This window comes from Phodopus roborovskii, unplaced genomic scaffold (assembly GCF_943737965.1).
Source record: "Phodopus roborovskii unplaced genomic scaffold, PHOROB, whole genome shotgun sequence".
Classification (NCBI taxonomy): domain Eukaryota; kingdom Metazoa; phylum Chordata; class Mammalia; order Rodentia; family Cricetidae; genus Phodopus; species Phodopus roborovskii.
This window is the reverse complement of record NW_026126625.1, coordinates 5,416,008-5,428,396: the sequence shown is the minus strand read 5'-3', so window position 1 is coordinate 5,428,396 and position 12,389 is coordinate 5,416,008. Positions and strand designations below refer to the sequence as shown.

The window sequence follows — 12,389 nt, the reverse complement described above, 5'->3', positions numbered from 1 at the left end:
CTTTCATTTCTATGAAATCAAGAACAATAATATACCAAAAAGAATACTGGAATGAAATTCTCCCTTCAGATTCATCTGACCAAGTAATTATCCACTTCTACCTACAGTATAGAAAAAACAGGCTCCTTTTACTGAAGTTTAGGAACTAAATTATCTCAATCATTTTCTTAAAGATTATTTTATTTTCATGCATGAGTGTTTTTTTGTGTGTTGTTCTTTGTCTTTTGTTTTTTTCCAAGACAGGGTTTCTCTGTAGCCTTGGAGCTTGTCCTGGAACTCCCTTTGTCAGGCTGGCCTCAAACTCACCTACCTCTGCCTCCTGAGTACTGGGATTAAAGGTGTGCTTGCACAAGTGTTTTGCCTGCAATGTGTGTATGTGATTCTTTTGTGTGTGTGTGTGTGTGTGTACACGCACGAGCACATGTCTGGTACCCAAAGAGATCAGAAGAGAGGACTGGATCCCTTGGAACTGGAATTACAGATGGTTGTAAGCTGCCATGGGGTTCTGGAAACTAATCGTTGGTCCTCTGCAAAAGCAAAATGTGCTCTTAACTGCTCAGCCATCTCTCCAGACCCATCTTAATGATTTTCCCCAAAGCAAACACCAAGCATGCTTCAGTTTGGTGTTGCCCAAGAGATAGCTGTGATGATACTTTTCCTCTGGCAGTGCTAGGGATAGAGCCCACAGTTCATGCATGCTAGACAAGTGCATGCTTTTTTTGAAACACAATTTAGTATCTGTATTAAAGCCAATTTTCATACTCTTTAACACAGTTAACTCATTCCTGGAAACTGTTGCTAAGGAAATCAATTTCTCAGAGTATATGTGTGGTGTGATATGTACTAGAGTATTATTTGCAATGACAGAAATTGAAAACAATGTACATGTTCAACAACACAAGTGAAGCAGAATGATTAGAAGGGCAGCCTGGGTGGGGATGGAGCTCTAGGGAAAAGCACTGTTTAGGAGGCTGATGCTCTGTGTTCATTTCCAGCATGGGGCTTGGAGAGGCAAAGTAACTAATGAGCAAATATTTGTGTAAAAAAAAAAAAAAAAAAAAAATATATATATATATATATATATATATATATATACACACACTGATATTTTTAATATAATCACAATAAGGATGTTCAATTCGTTAGGAAAACATCAGTGATTTAATCCATCTTGAACTACCATAATATTTCCAAATTTGAAATATAAAAATTTGCCTTTAGTTACCATTCCAATCTTATTCCACTTTTGTTCCTTTTTGGAAAGAATAACTGTTTTAAAATGTAGTCTCAAAAGGAGAAAAGATTACCCCCAAAAAACATGTTTTCTATGTACATACGTTTTTTTCTGGTGTGGTCTTGATTAACTGCAATAGATTCTTCATGAGATTTTCTCTGGTAGAGTTCAGAGAGGCACCGTGTTAGCTCACTTTCAGTTTTAGAGGATTCTTCATTATCAGGTGAGGCAGCATGTAATAACCTATAAGACAAGATGCTTATTATAAGGCCAAATTCTAACTTTCCAAACCACCAGAATCAGAACAGGTAGAGGGCTATCAGCGTCATACATGCATGCTAGTCTTCAATAGACTGACTGTCCCATGAGAGCTGGATGGTAGAGGTCTGTCCCTCCCTTTTCCCTTTCTAAGTTTTTGTTGTTAATTTGAAAACATGAACCTTTCAACCAGAAAAACAGAGAATACAATATTAAAAGGTAATATTATACCTAACATCAAGATTAGAGATCTTATGGAGGCTGGGTGGTGGTGACTGCCTTCAGTCCCAGCACTCAGGAGGCAGAGGCAGGGGGATCTCTGCAAGTTTGAGGCCAGCCTGGTCTACAGAGCAAGTTCCAGGACAGCCAAGGCTACACAGAAACCCTGTCACAACAAACCAAAAGCAAACAAAAAAATCTAACATCAAAATAAAAGTTCCTCTTCTCATGACAAGCAGATTTTCTGTAAAACTACAGTTCTATAAAGGCAGTATGGCATTAGTGCACAAATAATCCAAAACAGAGAACCTGGAAAGTGATCCTGAATTTATAGGAATGGCATAGAACAAACAAGGGTGGCATTGTGGGCTATACCCTATGCTCTCTTAATGATTTGTTAGTATAAGTTTTTTCTTAGAAATTAGTTTTTAAGACCACAGTCTCAAGGGATCAATTCTCTAGTTCATAAATGATAGTTTCTGTTTGTTGTAGGTACACTATTAACATGCTTTACACATTGATTTTGTATGTAGCAACATGCTGTATTCTCTCAGTGTAATCATTTACCTGTAGAATTTTTTGGATTTTCTATGATGATATCTGTACATTCAATTCTTAATGATATTTTTCAGAAATAGTGCTGAATAAAAATTTTTTTAAGTTATAAACTGTTAGCCAATAGGTAGAACTTCATATTGGTTATCTCTGTCTTAGCTATTAATGCAGAATAAATTTCTGTACTGAAAACTATAAAACACTACAGGAAATTAAAAGATTTAAAAAGGTGTATGTACCAAGTTTATGGATCAAAGGCTAAACTTGCCAGTTCTTCCCTAAATTTATCTATGAGCCTATACATACCCAATCAAAATTCCAACAGCCTTTTTTTTTTTTAGGAAATTAACAGGCAGATATTCTCCCTACTCCCCTGCTCTGTGTGTGTGAGTATGTGTATTTGAGAGTGTATATACCTGTGTGCCATTCCTGGCTTTTATATGGTGCAGGAGATTTGAACTCGGGTCTTTCTTTTTGCTTTCACAGCAAGTGTTCTTATGAACCGAGCCATTTTCCTAGCCCCTATAGACACATTCTAAACTTCACATAGACATCAAGAACTCTAGAATCAAAGCAAGTAGAAAATAAAACAAAGTTGAGAATACTTACCCTATCTGATAGAGATTTAAACTATAAAGCTACAGTATGTGGTATTATAGTACAATATTTCAGACAATGTCGTATAATCAGAGCTTCTGGACTCTTCTGTCTAGAAAGGTGTTTGAACACTAGTAGTCAACTGATGGAAAGTAATTAGGATTCTTGTAGCAAATGATACTGGAACAAATGGGTAACTATATATAGAAAAGAAAGAAAAAAAAAAAAAAAAAAACCCTAAACTTTACCTTTTAGTAATAATTTAAGCCAGGTGGTGATGGCCCATGCCTATCATCTAAGCACTCAGGAGGCAGAGGCAAGTGGATCTCTGTGAGTTCCAGGCCAGCCTGGTCTACAGAGTGAGTTCCAGTACAGCCAGAGAAAAACCCTGTCTCGAAAAATAAAACATAAATAAAAGTAGAATTTATACTATATCTTCTATAGTTCTAATACTGTGTATTTGTGTCCTTCATCTTTTTCAATTACCACATCTTTTTCTTTTTAAGATTTATTATGTATACAGTGTTCTGCCTGTGTGTATGCCTACACTCCAGAAGGCACCAATGGTCTCATTATAAATAGTTATGAGCCACCATGTGGTTGCTGGGAATTGAACTCAGGACCTCTAGAAGAGCCGTGCTCTTAACTTTTGAGCCATCTCTCCAGCCCCCTCAACTGTCTAGTCTTAAGGTTTACTTGACTAATTTTTCTTTTTTTTAACTCACTTTTTGTGTGTACACAGATATGGTGCATGATGAGTGTGGAGGTCAGATTACAATTTTGTGGAGTCAGTTCCAAGGAGCAAACTCAAACACAAGGTCTGTGCAACAAACACCTTTACCTGTTGAGCTACTTTGCTGGCCTCTTATTTGACTTTTTAAAAACCACCTTTATTTTTATTTTCCATGTAATTCATATCTGTTCTTACCCTTACAATTCCCTTTTGTATTTAAGGTGGGGAGATAGTTTTAATTTGGCAGCCCAGACCTGCCCCTAATTCTCCATCTTCCCATCTGCTGAGATTATAGGAAAGCACCATACCTGGTTCTTTATCCCTTCTTGTACTTGATTCTGATTAACTGGTTCTTAAATTTCTCTTTAGAAGAAAAGATCAGAGCCGGCTGTGGTGGCACAAGCCTTTAATCCCAGCACTCGGGAGACAGAGGCAGGTGGAACTTTGTGAGTTTGAGGACAGCCTGGTCTACAGAGTGAGTTCCAGGGCAGGCTCCAAAAGCTACAGAGAAACCCTGTCTCAAAAAACAAAACAAAAGAAAAAAAAAAGAGAGAGAGAAAAGAAAGAAACCTCTATTTTCAGTATAAATTAATCTGTGGTCTTAGTCAGTGTTTTACTGTTGTGAAGAGACATCATGACCACAGCAGCTCATAAAGGAAAGCATTTAATTGGGACTAGCTTAGTTTCAGAGGGTTAGCCCAGGAACAAGGCTGCATGTTCACAGGCAGCAGAAAGAAAAACACTGAGACAGGCTTGGACTTTTGAAGTACTAAAGCCCATCTCCAGTGACACACTTCCTCCAACAAGGCCATACTTCCTTATTCCTTTCAAGTAGTGCCACTCCATAATAATCAAGTATTCAAATCTTTAAGCCTGTGAGTGCTATTCTTATTCAAACCACACCTATATTAGTGTTTGGCATTTTCTTTGCATTTATTTGTGCATGTGTGTGCGTGTATAAGTTCGTCATGGTGCACAAGTAAATGTTGGAGGATAACTTGCAAAAGTTATCTTCTTCTTCCACCATGTGGTTCAAGGGATCAAACTCAAGTCTGATTGATCTCACCAACCCAAGTTTGCCTAAATCCTACTTTAATTGATAGTTAGTTCTAAATGTTTCCTGACTGCCATATATTTATATATAGAGAGAGATAGATAAATAATGTGGTAGTTTATATTTGAATGCTTCATCCTCAATTGGTGGACTAAAAAGGATTATGAGATGTGGCCTTGTTGGAGGTGTGCCACTGGGGTTGGGTTTTGAGGCTTTAAAAGCCCACACCAGCCTCATCTCTCTCGATCTGCCTCCAACTTTCAAATCAGATGTAAACTTTCAGCTACTGTTCCTGAACCATGCCTGCCTGTCTGCCTATTGCTATATTCCCCACCATTATAGCCATGGAACTGAAAGCAAACACCTAATTAAATTCTTTTATAAGATGCCTTGGTCACAGTGTCTTTTCACAGCAATGGAACAGTGAATAAGAGAGATAGATATGTTTGTATACTGTGTGAGTATATGTTTATATTTGACTGAAATATTTCTCTAAATGCATTTAAAATTATGCTATTTTTTTCAGTCTCAGAAATTTACTTTAAAAGTGCCTTTTAGTACAATAACATGATATAGTAATGTAAAATGCAGAGAACCACCACACTGCATCAAGTTGGTAAATCTTCAATAGTAAAACATGACACGGAGCTATAGAAGGATAGGCTCCCTTAGAACAAGACCGTTCATATCTTTGTTGACTTTAATAATCAATATAAAAAATGTATAAAGCTTTACCAAAATGATTCCATCAAGTCTGAAGTGGCTCCACTGACATTAGAGAAAGGAAACCACTTTTCCATAAGAGCTGGACTCCAGGGGCTGGTGCGACTAAGCTCCTGCTGGACCCACTCTGGAACACAGGAGGCTAAAAAGACAGAAAAGAGAAGACATCAGAACCAAGGAGAGAATCCAGTGCTTTGTCCTCCGACTCACTCCTTCTGTAAAGGGCATGTCAATAACACCTGACATTCTGCATTACCAACTTCACAGGTCTGTCTTGTCTGGGGTGGGGAATATAAACACAATTTGAAGTTTTTGCTTCTATTACACAACCCTTCATCTTATTTCTGAAATACTTCTCTAAATGCATTTAAAATTGTGCTATTTTTCTATTCTAAGAAATTAACTTCCTTTTAAAAGTGCCTTTTTGTACAAGAATAAACAATGTACTAACATAAAAGCAGTCTAAAGCTGCAGAGCAGAACCACTGTACTGCATCAAGTTGGTAACTTTGAGACAGTTAACTACAGTAGAAGAGTAGTTTGCTTTAGGACAGGCCTGCTAGAGGATGTATTTGGAATGCCAGAATAAGCTTCAATAGAACCTCATGAACAGGATCTTATCCAGACAGAGTAGTGGGGAACCTGGACAGTAAGGCATCATACTGACTTATGTACTCCAGGAAACTGAGCCATGCTACAGCACACTGGCAAAATATCCAGAGTGCTGTTTCACAGTATTCTAAAATAGTTTCTGACCTGTTTCTAAAGATTTTACAAATAGCATATACTCTTGACAAATAAGCCAATGACACAGATACAAAATAATCCACTGCTTTAATATGTGATTATTTCAAATAAATCATCCTACCTAAAAAGCAACAGTTTAATTTAAAGTGAGTTAATGTAAATACAATAGGAGAACATAGCACAATCCACTATCTTCTTCCAACTTACACACTTGCATGTTTGGCCTTGTCCTTGTCACTCACCCAATACCAACTTCAGCATTTCCTTTATATGTACTAAGCTTTACTTATGAATTTAATGTTCCTTTTACAAAGTTGTCTGTTAATATTATTATTGTATGTGTGCATGTAATAAAAGGTTAGGAGACAATTTTGTAGAGTCGTTTCTTTCTTTCTATCTATACATGGGTTCCAAAGATCAAACTTAGATTCTCAGGATTGGCAGCAAGCATTCTTACCCACTTTGAGCCATCTCCACAGCTCTGAAGTTTCTTTTTTGTAATTTTATGTGTATGGGTGCATGTGTCTGTGCACCACTTTGTGAAGTGCCTATGAAAGCCAGAAGAGGCTGCTGCATCCCCTGGAACCGGAGTTACAGTTGTGAGAAGGCACAGATGATCTCATTATAGATAGTTGTGAGCCATATATGTGGGTGCTGGGAATTGAACCTGGATCCTCCATATAAGCAGCCAGTGCTCTTAAGTCCTGAGCTATCGCACCAGCCCTCATGCAGCCTTCTCCACCCCAAATTTTAAAATTAATTTTTCAGTGTATATAATATAGGTTTCACTGTATTTTCATTCATTAAAATTTTTTCATTGATACTTTTATACATTGAACATTTTTTCTATTTATCACCCCTTACGTAATTGTCCCAATTTTTCTGTTTCTCTTCTCACCTTCAAACAGTTCTCCTGTTTTTGTCACATGTGTATGTATGTGTACAGAAAGATAATACCCACATAAAAGAAATAAAGACTATTTTGTCTTCCTTTCCTAGTACATTGTGATTACCCATGTTCCTCCTGCTTCTTTTTTCTAAATCTCCCTCTACTTTCATGTCCTATCCACCTACATGTATAGTCATAAACTATAGTAAGAGCCAGGCAACATCTTATAACTAATTTCAAAGTTTTCTATACAGCCTTCATATGAAGTTCTTCAGGATTTCTAAAACTAGATTTAAACTACCTATAGCTTGTACTAGAGCTTGCTTTTATCTGGCTTACATCCTAGGATTCCACCAAATGCATGATAGAAAGGGCTGCTGGAAGAGATTGCAAACCACCCTGTGTCGTGTTAATTTCTGGTGGGAAAACTTACCAGAAGAAACAGGGTCTTCAAATAAATTATGAATTTGATTCAGTACACTATCTACAACATCTGAGAAAAGGGAAGCTATATCCTGGGGGTCTTCAGCCACAGCTGTTTGGAGATAATGTCTTTGAAATTCAGCTTCTTTGGTTCGGAAAACTGTGAGAATCATAGCATTGGCAGAGAATGGTGAAATAATTCCTGTGATAGGGGGCCAGCCTTCACCAGGATCCACACTGGCAACCTATAAAGAAATGCTAATTAGTTGGGAATATTATTGTCAATATACCTAAAAGAATATAACCTGCTAGAAGATAGAACAATAGTTGTCTATCAGTGGCAGAAGAGAATTTACTAATTATATAGTCCCTAAATTTTCAATTTGTAATAAAAAGCTTACAGTGCTAGTAATATTTACCATGTGTTTATCATTTCTGCATCCTTCCAATTGTATTTGCTTTATTTTAATAGTGACTTCTTCAAGTCTAGTACATGGCAACGAAAGCAAGCACAGATATACATATATACATACATACATACATACATACATACATACATACATATATCATTACACATTTGCTGCATCTTACAACCACTCATTTAAAATGATTCACACACACATACACAAAAATGATTATCACTTCCACTTTATAGGATGGACTGAGGCTTAGGAAAAAGCCATTTGCTCAAGGTCACCTGCTGGTATAAGAACTTCAGAACAAATGTACTTCACTGTGAGGCAATACAATCACCTGGCACAACACACACCTGGGCAGCAGAGTTGAAATCTAATCCAGACGGCCTGCCTCCCCAAGCTTGTCTATCTAGCGTAACCAAGTGATACAAATCACATTAACAATAACACAATATAGTGTTCTTTTCACTGAACCATGTTAACTCTTAGGAAAGTTTCCACACAAGATCCAGAATCTTCCTCAAGAATCTTTTACTACAGAATTCAGAACAAAGATACTTCCTGAGATTACAAAGGCAAAGAAAAATAAGGAATTTGAGAGTAATTTCAAAATAACCATCATAGCTGGGTGTGGTGTTACACACCATTTATTCCAGCATTGGAGGGGCAGAGGCAGGCAGATCTCTGAATTCAAGGCCAAGCCTGGTCTACATAGTAAGTTCCATGCCAGCTAAAGCTACACAGTGTGACTCTCTCAAAAATCAAAAAACAAAAATTGTCAACATTTTAAAAATCAAAGCTAGGCATATCTGTGTTCCTTTCATAAGAAAGTTGTAAGTTTGAGTAACCATTCTTATGCTATTGTATTTAATTTTATATTGTAGCAGCTTTTCCTTAAATACATTAAAATCAAAGTACATTACAGAATATTTTACATTGAGAAACCACCCATCATCTCAAACCATCTCATTGGGCCAGATACCTCTTCTCTAGGTAAATTCAGGGTCTTTAACTTAACTGGACTCATGATGTATACAATTTTACAAATGATTTCTTCACTAAAAATCATCATCTTCATTATACTTAAGTGCAAACAACATTATTTGAAAAACACCAATTTTAGTAAGAATGTATCAGGTAGGCAATCCTTGGCATTTTGTGAACAAGCTTATGTCATCTCACTAGTGTGCTCCTGGACAAGACACTCTGAGGTGTGGAGGACACCTACCAGATGGAATTCTTCAGCAGTCAGCCTGCTTACCAGCTCCTGAAACAACAGCCTTTGAGTTGACTTGTGTCCCTCTGGACTTTGTAGCATCCAGTTGTCAGTGCCTAAAGCACTACTCATTGGGAAAGACCACTGGGCCACTGAGCCCCTTAGAAATATTCTGATTGGCTTCTGGAAATGTCTCTGATGCATGGCTAAGGGCTCTAGGGAGATTGCCCATGTTTCTTGAATGTCTTTGCCTGATGGAAATAAAGGATATTAAAATTTTAGATTTCATAGCAAGAAGGAAAAGAATCAGATTTCCAGTTGAGACTGTGGATAATGTCACTCAATTCACATTTCAACCCTTAGCCAGTTGCCTACAAGCTATCTGGCAGGTTCATTTGGCACTATAGAAATAATTGTATATAAATGGATATGGTATCAAAACTTCTCAATCATAACTTGGAAATATGTACTCAAGTAGTACTACTTTCAAAATATAAGACTCTCTGATTGGTGAGATAATAAATGTCTATAATCCCAGCACTAAGGTGCCTGAGGTTGGAAGATAGAGTGGCCTAGGCCAATCTGGGCTACATCCTGAAGTCCTGTCTCAAAAACAAAACTGAAAAAAATAACTTTGGTAAGATCGGGGTATGGTTCAGTGGTAGATAACTGCCTAGCATATAGGTTCTGGGTTCAATACCAAGGTACTAGAGAGGAAAAAAATCCCATAAAAAACCAGTGTATTACATATTATGAGAAAGTAAATTGCTTAAACAAAAGTATTCTTTAAATTTTTTTTCCTTTTATGTGTATGAGTATTTACATATGTGTATGTATATGTACCATGTGCATGCCTAGTGCCCTCAGAGATCAAAAGAGGACATTGGATCTCCTGGAACTGGAGTTAGATAGTTGTGAGCCACCATGTGGGTGCTAAGTACCTCTGAAAAGAAACGGTGTTCTTTACCATTGAACTATCTCTCCAGCCCCCAAAACTGCTCTCAAAAAAATTTAATCTGGGGGGGGGGCGGCTAGAGAGATGATTCAGTAGTTCAGAGCCCTGGCTGCTCTTCAGAGGACCATAGTTTAATTCCCAGCACCCACATGGCATCTAACAACTGTCCATAACTGCAGTTCTAAGGGGATCTGGCACCTTCTTCTGGCCTCTGTGGGACTGAACACATACACACAGTACATAGGCAAAACATCTAAGCACATAAAATAAAAATAAATAAACATTTAAAAAATTCTTTAAACTGGCTAAGTCTTGGATCATACACCCAGAACCCCACCACTCGGGAGGTGAGGCAACGTGACCAGACTAACAAGTCTGAAACAGCTTGAGACATTATTATCTCAAAAACAAAAACCAGTAAAAATTCTTCAGCTGCACTTAATTATAACATAGTTTAAAGTATTCTTCTCTATGCAGTCGTTTCCTGGGAACATATATACTGATATATGGTGAAATGAGCTTTACCATGCAGCAAATCATATGGGAAACAAAGTTGTAAGATGATGGCTTTTCCTGGTAGCAAGCATCATTTGAGGATTTTTGTAATTCATTTCTTCTGTAATCATCTTCTTTCTATATGCTCTCTAACTTACCAATTTCTTCTACAAGGCAATGAAATCCTTATACTGATGTGCTTGGGTATCATCTAAACAATATTACCTACCATTCTTTTTGGAAACACTGAAAATTCTTTGTAATTTTTTTTTTCCTCACATGCACTGGCAGGTATACACAGTTCAGTCTTCCTGTGGTGTCTGATTTTGCTTTGGAATTTTAAATTCTTTCAATTATACTCAGTACCAGGCTATAGTAACTGCTAAAGAAACTGGCAGTATGCCTTGAAGGAAAAAAAAGAAAGATTTTTAAAAGTTATGTGCTTACCTTTAACAGGGAGAAATAATGTTCCTTCGGTTTGGGGAAAGGAGGCTTCATACTCAGGAGAATTATGGAGTAGGCAGTTTACAGAGGCATCTATTGGTAGAGCTGAGACCCACGGGGACAGGTGAGGTTCACCCGACAGTTCACCACCACTCTGCAGCAATGTTTCCCTGGCTTTAGTAAGACCCAGGCTCCAAGTTTCAGATGGCAAGATGGTGCCTCCTCCATGGTGGAGTAGTTCACAAACTGTCCAGTACCCAACATGGTCTGGGGAGGCCCACAACTAAAATAAACATGACAAAGAAGCTTCGGTTAGTGTATTTATGAATAAACTAGAGGAAATCAGGAAAATGCTGATACCAACATTAAAGGGTCAAATTATACTATTAATGTATCTGTTGAACCAAGTACAAATAACAGCTAGCATCTATTATACACAGCCAAATTACCACATAACATATCTTCAAGAAAACAGAGTACTGATGAGAAAACTCAATAAAGTGTTTGCCTTGTAAGTGTAAGGTCCTGAATTCAAACCCTAGAATTCATATTTAAAAAGCACAGTGACACATGTTTATAATCCTAGCACCAAGAAACAGAGAGCAGTTATCTTTAGGGTATACTGGCTGGTTAACCTAGTTGGTGAGCTGCACTTGAGGAACAACAGCCAAAGTTGTCTTCTGACCTCCTAAACACATGATAAACAAATGAAATGAACTACACAGAAGGAAAGTAGCCCTCTTTTTACTGCTTTTCATGTTTTATTAATGTGCATATAAATGTATAAGTGTATGAAGTATATGTGGGTATCCTCAGAGGCCAGCTAATGCTACATACAGTTATGAACTGCCCAATATGGGTGCTGGGAACCGAACTCAGGTCCTCTTGGAAGAGCAGGAAACACTCTAGTTCAGGGTCATCTCCCCAGCCCAACTACTTTTCATTGAGACAGTCTAAGAAGGAAACTACCCTGGTGTTTGTAAAATATGATACTTCCACAGATTTTGATGGATCAACTAAATGGCACAGCACTTGGGAAGCTAAAGCAGGAAGACTGAATTCCAGGACAGCCTCAGCTACAACCACAGATCTCAAAAAAAAAAAAAAAAAAAAAAAACCCACAATATAGTCTGAAAGTTCTCTGTCAGTCATGCATATCAATCTTTTAAGCATTGTAACAGCAAAATTAATTAATTCATATTATGTATTAATCTATTATCATCTGTGTAATTCACTGCTATGTGGAAGAAAGCAAACTATTCAGATATCACTGATTATGACCCTTTTCTCTGCCAAAAGAAACAAATCTTTTGAAACTAAGCCAGAAGACTAGCTTAGAAAGGTGAAGGATGTTGACTTTTCATTTACATGTTATATGAACCCCTTCATACAGATATGAATGCAGGCAAAACACCAATGAACATTGAAAAAA

At 37.4% G+C, this 12,389-nt stretch overlaps 1 protein-coding gene across 1 annotated transcript in view; it reads right to left on the bottom strand.

The window, feature by feature from the left end:
• Ticrr (TOPBP1 interacting checkpoint and replication regulator) overlaps positions 1 to 12,389 on the bottom strand; it is a 40,128-nt gene that overhangs the window by 24,722 nt on the left and 3,017 nt on the right. The window contains exons 2-6 of the mRNA XM_051206567.1: positions 10,961 to 11,240; positions 9,076 to 9,314; positions 7,442 to 7,676; positions 5,386 to 5,515; positions 1,338 to 1,477 (exon numbers count right to left, since the gene is read on the bottom strand). Of these exons, the coding sequence (XP_051062524.1) occupies positions 1,338 to 1,477; positions 5,386 to 5,515; positions 7,442 to 7,676; positions 9,076 to 9,314; positions 10,961 to 11,240 (1,024 nt within the window). The remainder of the gene's footprint in view (positions 1 to 1,337; positions 1,478 to 5,385; positions 5,516 to 7,441; positions 7,677 to 9,075; positions 9,315 to 10,960; positions 11,241 to 12,389) is intronic.